The sequence below is a fragment of the Penicillium concentricum genome (genome assembly GCF_028827145.1).
Source record: "Penicillium concentricum strain IBT 3081 chromosome Unknown utg000002l_segment0_segment0, whole genome shotgun sequence".
NCBI classification, from domain to species: domain Eukaryota; kingdom Fungi; phylum Ascomycota; class Eurotiomycetes; order Eurotiales; family Aspergillaceae; genus Penicillium; species Penicillium concentricum.
The window spans coordinates 5,726,401-5,746,644 of record NW_026622755.1 but is presented as its reverse complement, the minus strand read 5'-3'; the positions used below and the strand labels follow the sequence as shown (position 1 = coordinate 5,746,644).

The 20,244-nt window shown below is 48.2% G+C and overlaps 10 protein-coding genes across 10 annotated transcripts; 7 read left to right on the top strand and 3 right to left on the bottom strand.

Moving 5' to 3' along the window:
- Window positions 1–1,415: 1,415 nt before the first annotated feature.
- Window positions 1,416–4,876, top strand: N7517_005860 (DNA-dependent ATPase RAD26; the record flags this gene model as incomplete). Its single annotated transcript, XM_056723590.1, has 3 exons — window positions 1,416–1,505; window positions 1,563–1,636; window positions 1,687–4,876. The coding sequence occupies 3 exons, from the start codon at window positions 1,416–1,418 to the stop codon at window positions 4,874–4,876; spliced, it is 3,354 nt and encodes a 1,117-aa protein (XP_056579840.1).
- Window positions 4,877–6,151: 1,275 nt separating this feature from the next.
- Window positions 6,152–6,838, top strand: N7517_005859 (uncharacterized protein; the record flags this gene model as incomplete). Its single annotated transcript, XM_056723589.1, has 3 exons — window positions 6,152–6,431; window positions 6,508–6,621; window positions 6,699–6,838. The coding sequence occupies 3 exons, from the start codon at window positions 6,152–6,154 to the stop codon at window positions 6,836–6,838; spliced, it is 534 nt and encodes a 177-aa protein (XP_056579839.1).
- Window positions 6,839–8,049: 1,211 nt separating this feature from the next.
- On the top strand, window positions 8,050–9,051 carry N7517_005858 (uncharacterized protein; the record flags this gene model as incomplete). The annotated part of the gene is made up of 3 exons (XM_056723588.1): window positions 8,050–8,167; window positions 8,221–8,862; window positions 8,915–9,051. The coding sequence occupies 3 exons, from the start codon at window positions 8,050–8,052 to the stop codon at window positions 9,049–9,051; spliced, it is 897 nt and encodes a 298-aa protein (XP_056579838.1).
- A 469-nt stretch (window positions 9,052–9,520) lies between these two features.
- N7517_005857 (uncharacterized protein) lies at window positions 9,521–10,585 on the bottom strand (the record flags this gene model as incomplete). The annotated part of the gene is made up of 1 exon (XM_056723587.1): window positions 9,521–10,585. One exon carries the CDS (start codon window positions 10,583–10,585, stop codon window positions 9,521–9,523), a length of 1,065 nt encoding a protein of 354 aa, XP_056579837.1.
- A 1,302-nt stretch (window positions 10,586–11,887) lies between these two features.
- Window positions 11,888–12,409, top strand: N7517_005856 (uncharacterized protein; the record flags this gene model as incomplete). The annotated part of the gene is made up of 1 exon (XM_056723586.1): window positions 11,888–12,409. One exon carries the CDS (start codon window positions 11,888–11,890, stop codon window positions 12,407–12,409), a length of 522 nt encoding a protein of 173 aa, XP_056579836.1.
- Window positions 12,410–12,626: 217 nt separating this feature from the next.
- N7517_005855 (RNA polymerase II mediator complex subunit MED27 domain-containing protein) lies at window positions 12,627–13,683 on the bottom strand (the record flags this gene model as incomplete). The annotated part of the gene is made up of 3 exons (XM_056723585.1): window positions 12,627–12,800; window positions 12,851–13,504; window positions 13,561–13,683. The coding sequence occupies 3 exons, from the start codon at window positions 13,681–13,683 to the stop codon at window positions 12,627–12,629; spliced, it is 951 nt and encodes a 316-aa protein (XP_056579835.1).
- A 1,005-nt stretch (window positions 13,684–14,688) lies between these two features.
- Window positions 14,689–15,139, top strand: N7517_005854 (uncharacterized protein; the record flags this gene model as incomplete). Its single annotated transcript, XM_056723584.1, has 2 exons — window positions 14,689–14,940; window positions 14,999–15,139. The coding sequence occupies 2 exons, from the start codon at window positions 14,689–14,691 to the stop codon at window positions 15,137–15,139; spliced, it is 393 nt and encodes a 130-aa protein (XP_056579834.1).
- A 333-nt stretch (window positions 15,140–15,472) lies between these two features.
- On the top strand, window positions 15,473–16,402 carry N7517_005853 (uncharacterized protein; the record flags this gene model as incomplete). The annotated part of the gene is made up of 1 exon (XM_056723583.1): window positions 15,473–16,402. The coding sequence occupies one exon, from the start codon at window positions 15,473–15,475 to the stop codon at window positions 16,400–16,402; it is 930 nt and encodes a 309-aa protein (XP_056579833.1).
- A 1,694-nt stretch (window positions 16,403–18,096) lies between these two features.
- N7517_005852 (uncharacterized protein) lies at window positions 18,097–18,540 on the top strand (the record flags this gene model as incomplete). The annotated part of the gene is made up of 1 exon (XM_056723582.1): window positions 18,097–18,540. One exon carries the CDS (start codon window positions 18,097–18,099, stop codon window positions 18,538–18,540), a length of 444 nt encoding a protein of 147 aa, XP_056579832.1.
- Window positions 18,541–19,287: 747 nt separating this feature from the next.
- N7517_005851 (uncharacterized protein) lies at window positions 19,288–20,244 on the bottom strand (the record flags this gene model as incomplete). Its single annotated transcript, XM_056723581.1, has 1 exon — window positions 19,288–20,244. The coding sequence occupies one exon, from the start codon at window positions 20,242–20,244 to the stop codon at window positions 19,288–19,290; it is 957 nt and encodes a 318-aa protein (XP_056579831.1).

Below are 20,244 nucleotides of genomic sequence, written 5' to 3'. Positions count from 1 at the left end.
GTTTTAGTGCCTCTTGCCGCTTTTTGCCCTGTACAACTTAGCAGATCTATATCCAGTTCATGTACTCCGTAGCATTGTTGGACATGGCCAAATTGATCACACTGAGAATAATGTGAGGAACGACGAAACCAGCTTGGAGTACCAAAGTGGTGAAAGAATGTATATACCAATCTCTATGTGAAAACGTGATGGTTGGTTTCTGTTCGTAACCTCGTCTATTTGGCTTCCGAGGTATTTTCAGATGTCATTTCAGCATATCCCACCATTTTGCACGCAAGCTTATGCAGAACAGTCTTTTCTCTAGTCCTGTCCTTGACTGCTGGCTTCCGACCTCTTTTTCATTGCTTGAGGACCTTATTCCAGATATCTCCTCAAAACTACTAGGAAACTGACATTTCTCATTATTCTTGCTTTCATGTCACTGATCGCGAACCTTCTTTGAAGGCTAGTACCCACGCACTGAGCTTTTATTCAACGTCAGTAACACCATTTACATTTAGCGGCTCAGTATATCTGGACCAACATGAACTTCTCACATCATCCCATCGAGGTAGATACCAGATACTGTGCTCGCTCTAAGCGTTCCCGACCTCGAAGTGCTATATACACTCAAGGCAGTCCCTAACTCTCGCTACACCTCAAGCCCGGGCATCAAATCTCCAGCTCCGGTCCAATCCCGCAATGAGTATGTCTACTGATAACGGTATATTGTTTGTTCCTAGCCTAGGATTGGTGTGCACCATAGTGGAAGCCGTGATGGCCGTCCCTGGAAGCCCTATGATATCGCACAACAGACGACATTGTACTTATTGGGCGCATTTCAAAAATTGACCAGGAGCCTCAACTCATCTGAATCATGCTAATTCTAATACCATATCATCTAAATACTAACATATGGCATCGTGCGATACGTCATATTCAGCCAGATCTTAAAAAAGGATATTGCGGGATCTCTGTTATGACCGAAGAAAAGCTATATAGTAGCAGGGTCTAATGATCCCCCATGGACAGTTCACATCCGATCTTTCTCGAGTGGCCCTCAATTGTGAAATTCATTTTGTCACATTGATGACCCCAAGAGATACACATAGTGTATGATACATCAAGGATGGCGGGTTCGAGTTACTTCCCGGCCTCGGGACAACCTCGGGCCTCATAGAATGAAAATTACCTAAGCCTTCAATGAGTCATGGATTCCTTCACGTGAGCGGTGTCAACGGCGGTGGCTGATTATGCCATTGCCTCTGATACAGATCTAGATTGGGTGCATTCATCTAAACTTGTTGCTGCCTGTGCTATTGTGCTATTGTATTTGCTCTTTGAGCAATCACCATGTTCCAACTTGCCCTAGACAAACTCTTTTAGTCTCTCACTTCTTTTCACTTAATACAATCTTTATTTGGACAATTTTCACAATGTCTACAAGCGAGGAGGCGAGTCGCCTGCGCGACCTTCAGGCAGATGTTCGCGACCAGGATGATCTCGAAAGAGATATTACTCGCCAGGTATGACTGAGTTCTCACTTAATTATCAGTCTGGGCTCACATTTCTCTTCTTTTCAGGCCGATAAAGCTCTGGCCGATAAGGCGGAGGAGAATGACATCAAGCGACTTGAGAAAGCCCTTGTGGATCGGGAGTAAGAGCGCATGCCCTAATATTAGATGGCATTACTAACTTAATATGAAGACGGGTCGATTCACAGGTCCGCCAAGCGCAGCAGCGCCTGACACAGCCCGTCGGAGCTGCCACTCGCCATCGGGTCGAGAATGAGCTGAAAAGGCTGCAGGCGCGCAAGGCTGATCTAGGGAAAGACCTGAAGGACATACAGCAGCGCATTGATGAGAGGCGCGAGTCGCAGGGCAACTCAACGGTGGCGCACGGGTCAGAGCGACAGCCAAATGAGTCCCGTCGTGATTATCTATTGCGAACCGGAAAGATCACCCCGTTCGCATTGATGCAGGAGGGCTCTAGAGATGGACCACTTGCTAATCTTCACGACGCACTTGTCGATACTGAGGAACAACAGCAAGAGGAGGAGGAGCGCGAACAAGCCAAACACCAGCCAGCCGCGTCCCACCGGGACCTTGCACGCCCAGACTTCGACTTTGACGAGAGTAGTGAAATCAAGAGCAAGCGAAGGAAGCTGGATCGTCGTGGCTCTCCGGGAGCAGATTCTTCGGCAAGTTATGTTGCATCCGAGGCTGACGCTACATCCGAGGGTGAAGAGTTCATGCCTGATACTCTCCCTGAGACCAAGCCAAGTCGCAAGCGCGGGCAAGGGAAAGCGACTACGGAGCTTGAAGATCTGAGTGGGCTTGATGATGGAAACGAGGCAATATACCAGTCTCGCGTGCAGGAATGGATCAGTCGGCGAAGCTCTGCTCGACGGCACGCTGACAGTCATTCCGTCGAAGCCGATTATCATGAACAAGAGGAGTGGCTTAAGCCACATCCCACCGAACCAGCCATGGAGCTTGACAATGGACTGCGGGTCCCTGGAGACATCAGCCGCTTCCTATTTCCCTACCAGAAAACTGGAGTTCAGTGGCTTTGGGAGTTGCATCAGCAAACCGTCGGTGGAATTATCGGAGATGAGATGGGGCTGGGGAAAACCATCCAGGCGATTTCTTATCTTGCGGCACTGCATCATAGCAAGAAGCTTACCAAACCTGCCATCATTGTTTGCCCTGCAACTCTTATGAAACAATGGGTTAACGAGTTTCATCGTTGGTGGCCACCCTTTCGTGTTTCCATCCTACACTCATCAGGCAGCGGAATGATGAATCTTGGCAAGGAAAGCAGTCGGGAAAATGCGCTCTCGTCAGAAATGATGGGCAGTCACAGCTCTCGTCACCTATCTGCTGGTCAGAAAGCGGCGAAAAAGATCATTAAGCGTGTCACCGAGGAGGGCCATGTCCTCGTGACTACATACTCGGGTCTGCAGTCTTATGCAGATGCTCTTGTTGATGTTGAATGGGGCTGCGCTATCCTCGACGAAGGCCATAAAATCCGCAATCCAGATGCCGGTATCACATTCAGTTGCAAGGAACTCCGAACCCCACATCGCATCATTCTTTCGGGGACGCCAATGCAGAACAGTTTGGTGGATCTTTGGTCCCTATTTGACTTTGTATTTCCAATGCGCCTGGGAAACCTCGTTACATTCAAAAATCAGTTTGAGATCCCCATCCGTCAGGGTGGGTATGCATCCGCATCAAATCTTCAAGTGCAGACTGCTGCGAAATGTGCCGAAACACTCAAAGATGCAATCAGCCCATATCTGCTCCAGCGGTTCAAGGCCGATGTCACATCTGATCTGCCGCTGAAAAGCGAACAGGTCATTTTCTGCAAATTGACCCAGCTCCAGCGAACCATCTACAAGAGGTTCCTTGGCTCAGATGACATGAAGTCCATTATACGAGGGAAAAGAAACTCTTTGTATGGCATTGACATTCTGCGCAAGATCAGCAACCATCCAGACTTGGCAGACCACGCATTGCGCTCTCACGAGGCAGACTATGGTGATGCGGAGCGGTCTGGCAAGATGAAGGTTTTGAAGGGTTTGCTTGAGGTCTGGAGAGATACTGGCCATAAGACCCTGCTTTTTACCCAGGGCCGTCTGATGCTAGACATCATTGAGAAATTCCTTGGGGCGCTAGGTGGATTCAATTACCGCCGAATGGACGGGACTACTCCAATTAAGGAGCGCCAGAATCTGGTTGACGAATTTAACAATGACCCCGACATTCACGTTTTCTTACTCACCACCCGTGTGGGCGGGATCGGAGTGAATCTGACAGGTGCTGACCGTGTCATTATCTACGATCCCGACTGGAACCCATCGACTGACTTACAGGCGCGAGAGCGTGCATGGCGCCTGGGCCAAAAGCGTGATGTCACCATCTTCCGCTTGATGACCAAGGGCACTATCGAAGAGAAGATCTATCATCGCCAGATCTTTAAGCAGTTCTTGACCAACAAAATTACCCGCGATCCTCATCAACGAGAAGGTTTCCAGTTGAGTGATCTCTATGATTTGTTCACTCTGACGGACGAAAATGACGACGAGTTGGAGACAACCAAACTCTTCAAGAACGCGGAAGTCACATACCAGGAAGAGGCTAAAGATGCCCATGGCAGCAAGAGTAAGCCTGCCCCTACTCCCAAAGAGGAAGACGACATCAACGATATCCATGGCATTGCCAAAGTCGAAGATTTCCAAAACACCGCCGAAGAGGAGAAGAACGCCAAATCTTCCGAAGACCGCATTATGCATGGCATCTTTGCTCGTTCCGGCGTCCACTCTGCAGTCCAGCATGACCAGATCGTAAACGGCAAACGAGTGGTTCGCGCAGACCCCAAGATGATCGAAGCTGAAGCTCGCCGTGTCGCCAACGAAGCCGCCGAAGAGCTCCGCAAAGCCGAAGAAACCGCCCGGGCACTCCCAATCGGACTCCCCACCTGGACAGGCCGTTTCGGGATGGGAGGCCGTGAAGATCCACGGGCTGGTGGTAGCTCGGCTCGCCCTGCTGGGGCAGGACCTTCATCCTCAGACCTTTTGGCTAGACTCAACCCTGCTGCTGCAGCAGCTGCCGGGCAGAGATCCAGTGGCTCTGATAGTCCATCGGCAGCACGTATGCCACGCGGCAAAGATTTCATACCCTTGATCCGTGATTATCTTGCCTCTCAGCGTGGGCCGACTCTGTCGCAGTCGATTGTTCATCATTTCAACCATTACTGTTCCAATCCGCAGCGTGTTGCCGAGTTCCAGGAATCGTTGAAGAAGGTTGCGATACTTGAGCATGGTCGTGATCGTCGGGGTCGGTGGACTCTGAAGCCTGAATTTGCTCGCAATGCAAATAATCGGGGACGGTGAGGGGGCTTGTAAAGAAGCCAGTGGACTAAAACATCCCAAGATAGAAATTGAACAGGCTATCTTTGGGGATGTTCATGTAGGATAGTGAGTTTCACGCGATGATGAATGAAAATGACAATGCCGATACCCTTTATGCAATTGCACAGTCAGGAACATGATCTAAGCAGTGCATCCATTGCAGTATCCACTGGACACATGCTTAAAACGCCCTGTGGGACGCTACCAAGATTTTCCAACACGCATAGAGGCAAGCTGCCGTTTAATCAAGCCACATGCGTTCATACACACTGTCAATGATGTACGCCAAGTACGAAAGAACATGCCAATATTTAGGTACAAAGTACTTCGTACCTCTTGCGTAACTTATCAAAGAAGGGGGATCTAATAATATTTCTGTTTATTGTTTTCAGTGGGCCATGTTCTATTTCTGGGGCAAATGAATGAGAAAAAATATATAGAAGCGAGGTTATAGCGAGCCGAATAGGCAAGAGATTTTCGTTTGTACAAAGTAGAAACGTGATATCACAGGATTCAGGGGAAAGGCTCCACGACATCTTGGCGTTTAACTTCGTTTACTTTCCAAAGATTGGTGGCAAAGAGAATATTTGCTATTCTTCTCGATCTTTTGATGAAATCATTTGTGAAACAAAATTCACCTTATATCATTGTGCAAAGCAATCCAAGGGGCAAAAACACCTTTATATCAATATTTGTCTCAGGTTCTTCCATCAATGGATAGACAAGGCAGTGGATGTGATCTGCACTTGATCACAATCATGACTGGCTCGGATGGTATAACTAGTCAGGTACCCACTTAGTGACTCCCAGGATGTCGATTATAATCAGGATCCAGTGGGTTAACCCTTTCGTTTACCCCATACACAGACTCTGAGACAGTAGCGTGGTTCCTACAAGATCCTGCCTGCTCAAGTTTGCCAGTGCTTAGCAAAGAAAAAGAAAAGAAGACCAAGAGGGACATAGGGTACAGAGTGAAAGGAAGTTGAACAATCGACAGCTCAATGGTTCACCGATGACGACTTCTATTTTGATACCAAGGATACCTACGGAGTACCCGGATCAGCATTGGACACTCGAAACAGTCTGATTGCCCTATACTCCACCCCCGTGGAGCATGTGTTCATGGTTCTCCCATGGATTCAAAATCATATAAATGCGTCACTTCCCCGTCAAATTTCTACCCCTCTCCTGAAAACAAAACATAAAAACAATAACCATCAGCTTGAAATCATCTCTGAACTCCTTCATCTACCCAAAATGCAGTTCTTTGCCACCATCGCTCTCCTAGCTACCGCTGTGGCCGCCACCCCATCCGAGAAGCTCTTCAACTTGAAGACCTCAGGTGCTAGCAACAGCTCCCACAACGACCTGTACCTCTCCGTTGGCCACGGTCTGATCAGCGACCCTCTCAACAGCGAAGCCGTCTTTGCCGGAGCCCCGGCCAGCCGTGCCGCCGCCTTCTCCTTTGTCAACGGCACCATCCTCTTGGATACCGAGACCAACTCCCCCTGGGCCCTGGACCTGATCAATGTCAAAGGTAAGATAGCCCTGGCCTACCTTTGGATGCTACTGTTTTCCGAACGTGGAATGCTAACGACATTGGTACCATATAGGCGTCCGCAAGGAGCGCGCCCAGATCAGCGTCAAGCCCACTCACGGCTCGAAGGGCTTCACTGTTGGCCGTCACGGCGTCGAGGGACCCAGTGAGACCTGGGACGGATGGCTGTGTAAGTTCTTATATAACCCCCTTTCAATACTGCGTGATCGTTCGAAGTGCAAATGACTGACTCTATTTTCCTTTTAGGGTGCCCTGCCGATATCGAGGCTGGCCAGTTCCTCCCCAACTTGCACTTCCTCAGCAAGGCTGTTCAAGAGCCTGCTCTCCCAGCTGGATGTGACAAGATCCAGCTCAACGCAGTTCCGGCTCCCAAGAGCTCTGCTTAGAGTGATTATGGATTTCAGCTCGTAGCGAACATCGGTTTGTGATTGTCTCTAATGTGTCTCTTCGAAATTTGGAACTTCTACTGGACTTTCGTTACAGCGTACTTCGGCGTATACCTCGGCCTTAATTGATAATTTATTGATTATTCTACTAGTTATTTCTCTTATTAGGATTCATCTGATATCAAACTCTTTTCATGAGATATAAACTCTCACTAGCGTCACATCTAGTCTATTCTGTCTCCCTACCAATAATGGTAGAGGGCAGTATGAATTATAGATCCCCACATTTCTCCATCTGCTCCATTCTATCTCTGATTTCCCAATAGTCTTCGGGGTGTCCATAAATTGTGTATCGCCACCCCCACGTTTGGGGAGCTTCTTGGGCGGAACCGAGATATGCCGGACCTTGGGTATCAACAGCTGGGTGGCGATTATAGATCATATACTTTGGGGTTGCTGTGTAACTATTTTTCATTTGAAGTACGGAATAGGTGGTTATCGCTTATATGAAACTGTAGTACATACTACACAGAGTTCTCGGGCTTAGTTGTGAGTTATATCATCTGGCAGAGTCATGACAATTAGGAGGTAATAAGGACTAGCTCTCATATTATCTAGGGATTATTTAGTCATATTCAAAGAGGTATTATATAAGCCAGGTTTGGGTCCTTTCTGAGATAGAGCTAACTTTGCCGTCACTTAAATCAGCAAATATTTATACTAATTCTACAATATAGAGTGATCAGAAGAGTCAAGTCATTAATTTGATGAAAATAGTCCACTATAAATAGCCGATGTCTCACATGCTTAGCCATGGCCTGATTGGGCTTAGCCCCGCAATAGTCAAACATCTCGCCTTCTCTTTCTCTGTTTTTTCCCTTCACAAAGGATCTCTTATTTGTGACTCAGGACACTCGTTTACTTGCCTTGAAGCTATTTACAATCGTTACCCAGAATCGAAAACCCATATTCCTGAGATCTAAATTAGCCTCCGGACTGGCCAAGATTTAACAACACGTCCTTTTGATCGTCCTTCCGTAGCAACCGAAATTGCTTGGTCCCGACGTTAAATCGATAAGCCTGTTTCGACACAGGCCTTTTTTTTTGACAAGTCACACCAGGTTGTGCAAGGGGCGTGATCTTTCAGCCCAGGGAGTAATACCTCGGTCGCTTGATTTTTGAACCTCCGGATAATCTCTCCAACTTTCGACATGCGGTGTTTCATTTTGAGCGTGCTCTGCACTATCCTGTTGCTGGGGACAATATCGTCAGCTTGGCCATGGCGGCCTTACGGAGTGCTTCTGGGTGACTCCCTGGACAAGCGAGCAGGTAATTCAGGACTCTTATCATACCATTGTGCTTGACCCTGACCTACGATTCAGACACCGCAGAGACAACAGCTGAAACTTCCGAAACTACCGCCGATTCCTCCAGTGCCTCCAAGACTTCTGCTGGAACTACCGGCACAACCACCGGCACAAACACCGACGCAACTACCGACACCAAGACCGGAACTGCAACCGACTCGGAGACTACCGACACGGCGACTGATTCCGAGACTACCGGCAAAACAACTGGCACGAAGACGGGGAAAAGCAAGACTACCGCCACCACCTCCATCTCCATTGACCCTGCTGCCGCTGCTGGCGGTGTGTCCATGATCACCCCCGCTTCCTCGTCCACGACCTACTACAAGATCGGCCAGGATGTGACATTCGTGTGGAACTACACCTCCCTGTCAGTCACGCCGTCTGCGGTCAACGTCGTAGCTTCGTGCAGTCTCAACTCGATGAAATATACGCTCAGCTCCAACATGACCGTGAAGCAAACCGGAAGTGTCGTGTGGGATACTGGAAAATACCAGAAATCGGCCACTATTCCGTTGCTCACCGCATCGTATACTCTGATCATCTATGATGCTAGCAAGGACATTGGTGACGCTGCGAGCGCTGGACACCTGAGCTCGCAGAACGGCGGTTACGTCTTCGGGATGTATACCCCCCAGTCTTACACCCCACTCAATCGTGAGTATTTGTACCAACAATCCTGGCTCAAACTGACTGCTAACTTCACCAGAATTCAAGTGCGCCACCTGCAGCGGGGCAATGTCCGAAACTAGTCGCCTAGCCATCAAATTTACCGTTGGCATGGCCGTGATTACCTTCGCTTCGTTCACCTGGTTTGCGGGTAGTGCTGGTGTCTTCGCCACTTGACAAGCACACTCGGTGCAGTCATATTGACTTAGCATGAACATATTTTTATTTTATTTTGGGGCGTTGCATTGTTGAAGCGAACTTGATTTACGATAATAGCAAGAAAACGGCGTTGCGTGAGAAGTTAATATAGGATGAGTTACTATTTTTGGACATTTTTTGCATCTCATCCTTTCTTTAATCTGTTGATTTTATTAATAATTAGCGGTGGATGGTCGATTGGAGATTTCATTTTGTATTTTCGGATTTGCATACACAATACAACCTCTGTTACATTACCTTCCACCCTCCCTTTCAAGACATTGTTCCTTGATATCCTCCATATCCCCAATTCAAATTTCCCACTAGAACATCACTGTCCGATCTATTTCAATTGCGCATCCCAGACCATGTTTCCCACCCGGCTTGTTGCTCTCACTGCGATTTCAACCCCATTTCGGGCATCGCCGAACTCTCATGTGGGCCTCTCTTATCGTCTGTTTTTCTTATTGGCTTCCGCACGCCGACGACGAGCCTCAAGGTAGGTGAGGTTGAGCTTCAGAGCTCCCATGATCCAATCAAGTTCGAGGTTTCGATTATCATCCGTTAGACGACCCTTATGATCTTTCGCGGAATTCAAAAGGCTGGCCAGCTGAAAGTCTGCAGCTTCCATCAACAGCTTGTTGTTGCTGCTGAGTATGGTGTCAATGTCGAGAGTATTGTCCAAAAGCTTTCGTGGTGCTTTCTGCGTGGCTTGGTGTTTGCCTTTGGTCCCATGTATGGCCTCAGTCTTGGAAATGGCTCCGCTGTAGGCGTTGGGACTGTGTGCCTGGTACGCCAGCTTTCGCTGATGGTTGTAGACTTCGTCCTGGGAGTTGATGTTGATACCCTGCTGGTACAAACCGCCTTGGTGGTGGAAATTATCTTGCTGGTTGTTCAATTGCTCAAGTGTCATCGGTTCCTGGACGCAAAAGCCTTGTTGAATACTGGCTTGCTGATGGAAATCACCCTGGTCGTTGTTGAATTGCTGCATAACCAGGGGTTCCTGGGGGTACAAGCCATGGTACATATTGGCTTGCTGGTTGACGTTACCGTGGTGGATGTTCAATTGCTGCATAGCTGCGGGTTCCGGCAGGTAAGCACCGTCGTGCATATTGGCTAGCTGGTGGAAGTTACCCTGGCGGTTGTTGGATCTCTCGAGTGCCATAAGCTCCTCCTGGTAGGAGCTGCCTTGGTGATACTCCTTGCTGGCTTGCTGGTGGACATTGTCTTGCTCAAAAGCCAAGACTTCCTGCGGGACAAAACCTTGGTTGGAAACACCAGGCTGCTGGATCATGCCTGGCTGACTGATAGTACCGTGGTTCCAGCCGTCGTTAGAGGTCTCGTCGTTGTCATGGTCCGCAAAGGTTGTTGGTGGCAGGAAATTGACTCCCTGGTCGTAGAAATCACCTTGCGGGTAGACGTAACTGGGCTGGTTGACATAGCTTTGCTGATTAACATAGAACTGATCGGAAGAGCTGCCTTGATGGCCGGTATAGCCTGGATTGAAAGACATGACGTGTTCGTTGTGGAATTGTGTTGATGTCAACGTTGTTGATGGTGGAAGTTCCGTTGCTTGCGAGGATCGCCAGGGTGATCGTGTACTTTCTGAGGTGCGTTGCTTTGATTGGGGGCTATGACTTCCTCGTTAGGATCTTAACTGTCCTTAAGCGTGGGGTTGCCTTTTGCGCGGCCTGAGGCTTGCGGCTTGAGCTTACAGCCATGCTTTCCTCGTTGGTATCTCCCGCTGTTGCCCCTTTGGGTCATGACTTCTCGTTGGTACCTGCTCGACCTTCTCAGTCATACCATCATCATTAGACAGAGTTGTACCCTCAGTGTTGGTTTCTTGAGTGATACGCGCGTGAACTCTGGCCTTCCCAGGAGCTTTCGCCTTGCTGCTTCATATCCATCACTCGTCATCTTCCCCTATGCATTGCATATCGCAGTGCTGTGGTCGTAGGTATCGGCTGCCTCATCTCCTTGAAGATTCTGTGTTGCAGGGAATCGGCTGGCTAGTAGTTGGCGTGGCCTTTGTGCTGAAATAGTCTTGGTAGGAATTTTCTTGATCGCGATCAATTTGGCTTAGAGAGCTCGGCCGATTAATTGATAGAATCACTAGTGGACGGCATTAAAAGGTTCTTTGATAAACACCTCGTTTGTTTCAATGGTCTTGAAGTGCAAACACTCAAATCAAAGCAAAAGTCAGGATCGAGACATGCTTGGAACAGAATGGTTATGGATGTCTCAGTTTTTCCCAAGGTTCATTGTCCCGCTTAGCCGCCGCGTTGCTTAGTCGTCTACGTTGTCTATAGCCCTGAGATCTATGCCCGAAGTGTGTCCGGAAAGTTCTACCTCCCTACGTGAGTATATTATACATCCAGGGCTGCGTAGCCTCAGAGATCAACACCCCGTACTCTCTTGTTGGTCCTCTAAAACATTTTTTTGCTTAATGGAAATGTATTATGCACGAAGCCGTCATATTGCCTTTTGATGTGACTTTTGAGGCGTTCAGTTCCACTTCCCATGGGATTGTTACGATTATTGCAAAAAGACAAACGAGTACGAAAAGAAGCTTGATGTCTTGCATCTTACAATTGGGAATAAAACTATGTCTTGCAAATAAAGAAAGCTCCGGGAATTTGTAAAGCACTTCACTGACTGAGACTGTAGACCATTGAATATAAAAGAAGCTGTTCAATCTCATTCCTCTTCTCCAATTTATGAATCCAATTCCAGCCTTTCCTAAGTCTTCCACATTCAACATCTACCCCCAAGCTGTCATTGAGAAAAGTATCCCGAGCCAAAAAAAAAAAAGACAATGCCCTCCCAACTAGGATGGATCTGGCCCAAAGATCCCCGCCCCGGCAACCCACAACATTGGCCACGCCGCTGGCGCCTGTTTGACATCCTGACAAATAAAGGGCCAGACATCTACGTGGGTCGAATCTCCCAGTCCAAAACCAAGACTAGAAAGCATTCCTCTCAACCTCGGCCCGGCCCCACAAGACAGGAATGGTCCCGATGGGAGAATAAGCCCAACGACCCTGACGCGGACTACAGCCCATTCCCTTGGGCAGGGCGGCCTGCGGGCGAGCGCTATGATTTCCGCACGAGGAAGTACCACGTCCCCGACCATGGGACGTGGAGTGATGTTGAATATTGCAATGGGATAAGGGCTCATAGGGGGGAATGGACTGGGAAGGAGGAGGTGCATTGTGTGCCGATGCGATTTTGGGATCGGAATGGGGTTGAGTATCCAGCGGAATTCTGGCATGATAGTCTTTATGGAAACCACAGAGATCATGATGATCGAAGGAATGGATGGGATGGGAGGAGGTAGTTGAAAGGATAGGAGATAAAGGAATGTGAGGCGATCGGAGGTAGTTTGCATGATATTGTGTGTTTTTTTAAAAATCCAGCTAGATCGCTTGGATGCTGACAATCATTTTGTTTCAAAACCAATATGGGATAGATGTAGCCCAATGGGCTGATGTTCTTCCAAGAGTCCCCTCTAAGTTTCAATAATGAGTTAGGCTGATATAGGGAGACCTGTCCAATCAGAGGCATCCGAAATGCAATGCGTCAAAGGTGTATATACGTGCTGGTCCATCAACCAACTGTTGATTCGCCGAAGGGCGGCGGAGAGTTGGCAGTTGGGCGCCGTTATCAGTGAGGCGGTTGCACTTCAGGCATGGTGTCTGCTTGATATCCGCATAGGAAGAGATCATATCCTGCACCGGTATTAGCAATAGTCCCATTTGGAGCCAGGAATAGAACATACCAGCAAGAAAGCAAGGTCCCATTTCCGCGGGCGTGACCCCAAACATCCCAGCATAGCATTCTCAAGTTTTGTTGGTGACCGGCCGGCGATATTGCTCGAAACCTCCCAGTCAGAGACCGGGGAGCCAGAAACAGACACCCCTCTGATCTGAAAGACAACACCAGCCCTAACAAGCGCTACCGCTAGAGAAGTCTCATCCTGGCCTTTGATGACTCGTACACCGGGCACATCCCGCTGAACGAATCGCTCCAAAACATTTTGCCACTCGCCCTCGGTAGACTGCGCTTTAGTGCGTTCAGCATCTTCGTCCTCTCGCTGTCGCTCATCTACTATAGACTTTTCTTTTCGTGCTAGCTCTTCTAGAAGAACGTCATAATCCCTTTCCCACTTCCCAGTCGGCTGAATCAGCTGACCGTTCGCTTCCTTGATGCGTGATTCAACATGAGCCCAGACGGATGTCATTTCCGGATCCCGCCACAAGGACTGAAATTGCTGGACATCAGCGACGCGTGCGCGTGCGGCCTCATCCAGACTAGCCCGGAGGATGCGTGGAGTTTCAGCGATTGGATTACCGAGTGTCACTTTATCTGGGTTTGCAATAGGTACCAGAGGCTCTAGTAGGCCCTGGGGCATGAATCCACGCAGTTCATGGATCTGGATATCTCATTAACTTGGTTTTGTGCAAGAGCTGCAACAGCTCATGTACTTACCTTGCGCTCGAGTTCTTGTAGTTTTGCTAGTGATGAAACAAGTTGGATCTCTGAGTCCAGCCCTGAGCTTTCGCCGTTGCCGGTCGCCGGCACTTGCATCGAGTTCTGGTTGGTAGTAGCCATCGCCGGGGCGGTCGAGGTGGCTTTTTGTGAGAGACTTGATCAAATGGTCAAATCTACCCCCAAAACGCGCAATTTTGGGGTTTAGTAAATGGATTATATAAAGATATATATGTGAATAGGTACTTGATTCTCGAAATTGAACAACCAAGGAAGGTGGAAGACAACGGGATATTGCAGTGATTGTTTTGTGGGCGATGAGATCACCCTGCGTTGTCTGTTATATAATGAAATATCAAGGTGAAAATGTCCGGAGCCGAGTAAGAGATGGGTTTTTGATGGCCGATCAAAGAAAATGATATTTTGTTGCTTCAAGGTGCTCCAATAATTCGAGGATGAGAGGATGAGAGAGACGAGATGAGCCGCGAACCAATCAGGTAAGCTCCAGCCACAATCACTTGTGCCACAGGTGGCTGGGGCAATAATTACATAATCTTATTTCTAGGTAACTAGGTATAACTAACTAGATAGTTATACTATAGATCTCATCTGGGAAGTGTTGTTTAATTTCATTTCCTTTGTGTGATTGATAAGGGTAATGCAGATTGAGAGATCTTTAATTTATAGTAATTGTCTTGAACTGTAACTTGATCATACTCCCTGTGCCTTTGGCCTTTGGTAAACGGTCTTACCCTGAGTGAGCCCAAGTTGAAACAAGCTTTTGTTGATGAACTTGTGGCTTTGAAGGTTTAGAAACACTGCTGTCACAGAATGATCTAGATGCAAGAAATTTAAAGAAGATCCACCATGTATTAACTAAGCTGCTTTGTTGGCAAGCGAAACTCTAGAGACTGGACGGAACAAGTCCTCAATCGTCTCGCATCTGCAAACTTCTTTGTATAATGAGCTCTCTAGCACAATTTCTCGACCTTTCTCGGTCTATAAAAGCCCTTGGAGTTCATGCTACAATACTTCTCTACAGAACTCACCTGCCCTCATCCGCCTTCATCAATAATCAGCCTTCACCATCATCAATCAGCAAAACAAGTTTCAGACTTTGAATTCATCATGGAGAGTACAGGCGAGGAATCTCAATTCTTAGGCGTACCTGGCGAGGTGGCTCAAATTCTCAGACGGTCGGACCGCATTGCGGCGCAAATCGCGGCGCAGAAGGCCAGAGAATCCGAAACGGAAGCTTCGAGCGCGTGCGAGCCCAGCAAGTCCGACTCTCACAAAGACCTGGTTCTAAAGCACGACTGTTTCGCGTGCGGCGAAACCATATGCGACAGCTGCAGGGTGGCATTTGGTGGCTGCGTCGAGGTATGATTGACTTGCAAGACCAACTTTCGAATTTCTGGATAATACTAATCAGATTTAGATGATCGACAAGTACAATGCTTCCGTTGATGCTGCAATGAAGTTAACCGGAAAGAAGTTCAGGGAGGAGATTCGCATGATTCTCCGAGAGAACAAGGAATGGATTCGTGGTTTGAAAAGCCAGCAAAACCGAGAGGGCTAGTATGCCCCAGGAGGACTATGCCGTGGAGACTTTTGAGGAGATACAAATGTGTTACTAGGCTAGGAAGATGGCGGCATTCAGGTTTATAGGGACACATAGCTTGAGTAGAAGCAATGAAAAGATTGCGAGTACTGATGTGAACATCCGGTACGGAGTACTGGCCTTGATATTATTATTTTCTTTGTAGACCACAATCCTTGGCGGAGAGCCGCCGGAGACTACAGGCAGCAGCCTCCGAGCAGAGCCTCAAAAAGTGGGGTATAAAAGGCCCAGCCCCCAAAAGAAAGAAAGAAAAAGAAATTTGCAATATTCCTATCTTTAGAGACCGCAACAATGGCAGATCAAGAGATACCGGAAGGCTTCCTCCGGGCGCCATCCACAAACGCAACCCTCCACAGACTCGATTTCGAGCACACATCCCCGCCGATCCCTTCATACAAAGGTCGCTTTGCCGCTGTAGTGGACAACTTCATGACTGAGTCCGAATGCAAAGAGCTTCTCCGCCTAGCAGAACAATCAACAAGAACTCAATTGCCAGATTCCACCCTCTCGCCCCCCGTATGGGAACATGCGATGATCAACGCCGGCGGCGGCAGACAAGTAATGTCCGTCGACTCGCGCAAGAGCGGGCGGGTCATATTAGACTCCCACGATCTCGCAGGCAGAATCCTGGAGAGACTCATGCCTTTTATACGTGAATGCGAACTCGACCGCGTCCAGAGTAAACCACTGGTTACGGGTCTTGGGCCAGCGAAGCGGGGCGAAGTGCTCTGCCTCAGTCGGCTGAATGAGCGTCTTCGGTTCTTACGTTATGAGGGTGGTGATTATTTCCGGCCTCATTGGGATGGGTGCTTTATTACACCCGATGGGCTGGAGAAGTCACTGTATACTATTCATTTGTATTTGAATGGAGATGGGGAACAGGATATGGAAGAGTTGAAGCCTCATATTGAGCAGGCGGAGAAGACCAATTGGTTGTTTGCAAGTGATGGGGAGATTGATCTTGCTGAGATTGGGTCAGAGGAGGTACAAGTTGATCAGAGTTGCACTACAGCCGCGGAGTCATTGGAGAACAGTGAGGCTCTTCTAGGTGGTGCCACCTCGTTTATGGCTGGGATAAGCTCGAAGGAATTCGTTCGGATCTTTCCAAAGACGGGGTCTGTTCTCATATTTCAGCAGAGGGATTTGGTCCATTGTGGAGATGATGTGTTTAGAGGTGTTAAGTATACCCTACGAACGGATGTCATGTATACTACTGAGTAGAGAAGAAATGATGGCCCATTCAAAATCATATTTGGCTCCCACTTTGGGGATTTACCGAGAAAGAGAGGTTTCGGTCCTAAACTTGATTTTCCCGTAGACTGTGGGTACATATGCTGTTCCTACATGCAGTCTGATCTATCGTCACTGGTAGGGCTCGGCTCAGCTCGCAGCATTTGCGTGATTTCATGCTGGCAAATCAATCTCTCACGTAGCGGAGCCTAACGTAGCGGAGCCTAACATGAGGTCATGTCTATATATATCCATCTATGAAGTGGGGCATTCACCTGAATCTATTGGAAACATATTTCCGGCAACTTCTCAATACTCACCTGCGATCCTATGGAAGTTTCCTCTAAGCGACTGCGTTTCATTCGCATCTAGACTTGAAAATTATCAGTGTTCGGCTTGATCATGAGACCGACGTCGATTACAACGCCATCTTTCATGATGAGCCCTGCCCACGGTAACAAGTTTCCTGTGTGCCTCCAAGGTGACGTTTACGCTCAACGGATCCATTCATCCCCCGATGTCACCCATTAAGAGCATCGCCCGGATCAACGCGAATGTCTTTCCTCGGACCGAGAGTACCGACCGATATAGGGTTCTGCAAGATCGCTAACCGGGTTTATTAGCCCCCAGCCCCCATAGCCTTGACGAATCATAGGTCATCATAGAGAGTAAATTTGCCACAGGCCAAGAAGAAACCACTCCATGTGCATGATGTTGTGGGGTTCCACATCGATATTTAATGAAACACTTTGGAGAAGTCTTTCGAACCGAAGAAAAAAAAAAAGCAAATTCTCACAGCCTCAAGGTGCACTTAATGTGCAATCAATAGTAACTAACACAGCATTAAATGTCTGTATCCGAGCAAGAGCAAAATATGGAAAAGCGGGGAAAATGTGGATCCTGCCCCGGATTCCTCTCCGTTTTCGAACTTGTAAGGTCTGCATTATCCTATTAGGAACTTGTTAAAAGAAAGAACACTGGTCTACATTTAGTTTTAGGTCTCAATGGGACGCCTTTTCTAAAAGAAATCGGATATGGAATGTGGTCCCGGGGCGGTATGTGGGCTATCCATAAATGCCCCAGCAACTACTCCGTAATGAATATCACTTGGCCTCGGCCCCAGTCATTCTTCCGTGTCATTCCCAAGGTTCCTGAGGTGTGGCGTGAAAATCGTGGCGTTATTGGGTGTCACAGGGTCCAAAACTATTCTCTCAAAGTCATGCAATAATATTACTTAGCATGAAGGAATACCTACAACATAGAAGTAATGGGGTCTTTGATCAGCAAGTGTGACCACATTTGCGGGGTGAGTTTTCAGGTATACTAGCGCTTGATTGGTTGGGTTTTGAAGATGTCTTATACATCTTGGGAGCCATGTGGAGAAATAAAGTAGAAATAATAGAGAATGGACAAATCATAGCTGGTAGAGGCTGTCTCACTTGTATAAGTGCATAAGTTTTGAGACATGTGGAGTATTTCTAGTATTACCTATTCCGGTTGTTACCTGACTTGATGTTACATCCTTGTTCTATTTCGAGCTTGATGAAATAACTCAATGTGAGTTCAATTGTTATGATATTTATGATATAATCGAAAATACTTAAATAGCTTCATTTCTCCTTGTCAACTTCATTCTCATCTACATCCTTCAAAACCAAATAACCCAATTCCTCAACCGCTCAACCATGCAGCTCACTCAGCTCCTCATCGCTACCGGCCTCTTCGCCTCCTCGGCTTTTGCTGCCCCGGCTGATACCAGCAGCAAGTCCATGATGGCTGCCGGTCCCCAGTGGACTCTCCAGAACACCAAGCGTGTCTGCAATGCCAAAGACACCTCCTGCACCTGGACTTTCGGCATCTACCCCGGCGCCGGCAATGCTACTCCCTGCACCTATGTCGTGAAGGGCACCCCTGCCTCCCACGCCAACGGTGGCCCCGTCACCTGCGGCGGATACACCGTCACCTCCGGCTGGAGCGACCAGTTCGGCGCGGAGAATGGCTTCACTACTCTCTCCGTTGTCAACAACGAGTCTCGCCAGATTATCTGGCCTGCCTATACCGATAAGCAGGTTGCTGCTGGTAAGGTCGTCAAGCCTGACCAGAGCTACGCTCCTGCCGCTCTCCCTTGAATGAAGATGAAAAAGATGCACCGGAGTATGAGCTGAACACTATACATATCAACCACTGTCCTTAATGATAATCCATGACATGCAATTGAAGATATTCTATCTGTTATCATATACATTTTATACTTAAGATCGTAGAAAAGAGTATCACTGCCCCGCACATAATATTGTTCCTGATGAAATTCAGACAGGACATGTTTGCTTTGCATACTTCAGCCGTGCTTTATAAGAGAAATGAGAGTTGGGACGTAACAATAATTTCGACTAAATTTACCGAGAACAATCTGGCAATGATAAAAAGTGGCGTCCGATCTGATTAATTGCTAGGTGGATCACCCATAAGCTCAGGACCTAGATAGTCGGATACACCTACGCACCTTTGACTTTCTCTCTTCCTGTCACTCTCCTTCCGCTACCTTACGAATAAATCTAGATTGCTTCCCTAGTAAATAATTCATAGTGACAACTCTTATAAAGGTCTACTACCCCAGCTTTGTGGGTTGATGTAAGGCATGCCCCGCAGATGAATATCAATGAGCTAGAGGGTTCAAACTCTACTAGAACTCGAGGATAGGGAGAACAAGATCTGCCATTCTGACTGCTGCTAGCTAGAAAAAAATAAAAGAGAAAGATGAGCAATTAGCAGCAAGACAAGGAATGGAGAGTGACAACTCCATCTCTGTTGATGAACAGAGCTAACCCAATTACCCCAAAGCCACCTGAAACAAATGCTGGTCGTCATTCCCAAGCTTAGCCCCAAACCATGTTCTCAATCTCGTTATCCTGGGATAGAGAGTCTGCATTGTCCATCTCTTCGTTTCCCTCTCTGTATCGCCATCTCTTCCCAATAACGTCCTTGAAGGTCTTAACGTCCAATTCCCCGCGCATGATGGTGTTGGAGAGAGCTCTGGTCGGCTGGGAGTCACCCATAGGCTTCAACTTCACGTCAAGGTCAGGTGCGACGAACAAGACAGCGCTCAACCGACGCACGCCCGGGGCACGGCGAACGCGATGTTTGGCAGCGGAAATTCGGCCACCACTCAGGATAACGGCACACCAGCCAGTCAGGACAACAGTGGCATCCCCTGGGACAGGAATCCACGTACCCGGGGTCTCTTCGAGCTCCAGGCCGGGTGTGCCATCTTGGAAGATTATCGAGAAGGTCCCATAATCCGTGTGGGCTCCGCATCCATTCGACGATTCGGGCGCAGCGGTGTTAGGATTGTAATCACATAGGTGATAGTTCATATTGTATGAGGTGTGTGCTGCAGACAGATCGGTACCGGCGAGGAGGCTCAGAGAAGACAGAATGGTGGGTACATACTGGGCACTGATGGCGTTGAAGAAGTCGAGGACCTCACCTAGGCCGTGGGGATCCAAGGACTGACGTAGTGCTTCTGGAATCCGGGAATTTCGCATGGGCGAGAGGTCGATGGTGAACTTCTGATCCGACTCGAGTTTGTGTAAGGCAGCAGTCTTGATGACGCCCCGGTGAGGGTAGGTTGCATTGAGCTTAGCAACCTCATCGGGGTGGGCGTCAAGATGATCAAAGAGGGCCTGGATAGCTGGAAACGGAGCTTTGGCTTCAAGATTGACTGATACGGTTGTGGACATCGAACCCAAAAAGGCTACTGCTGGAGCTTCAGCTGGGCTAGGAGGAGGCGAGGTGATTGGAGTCGCCTGGGGGGTGATAACGTCGGTAGCCAT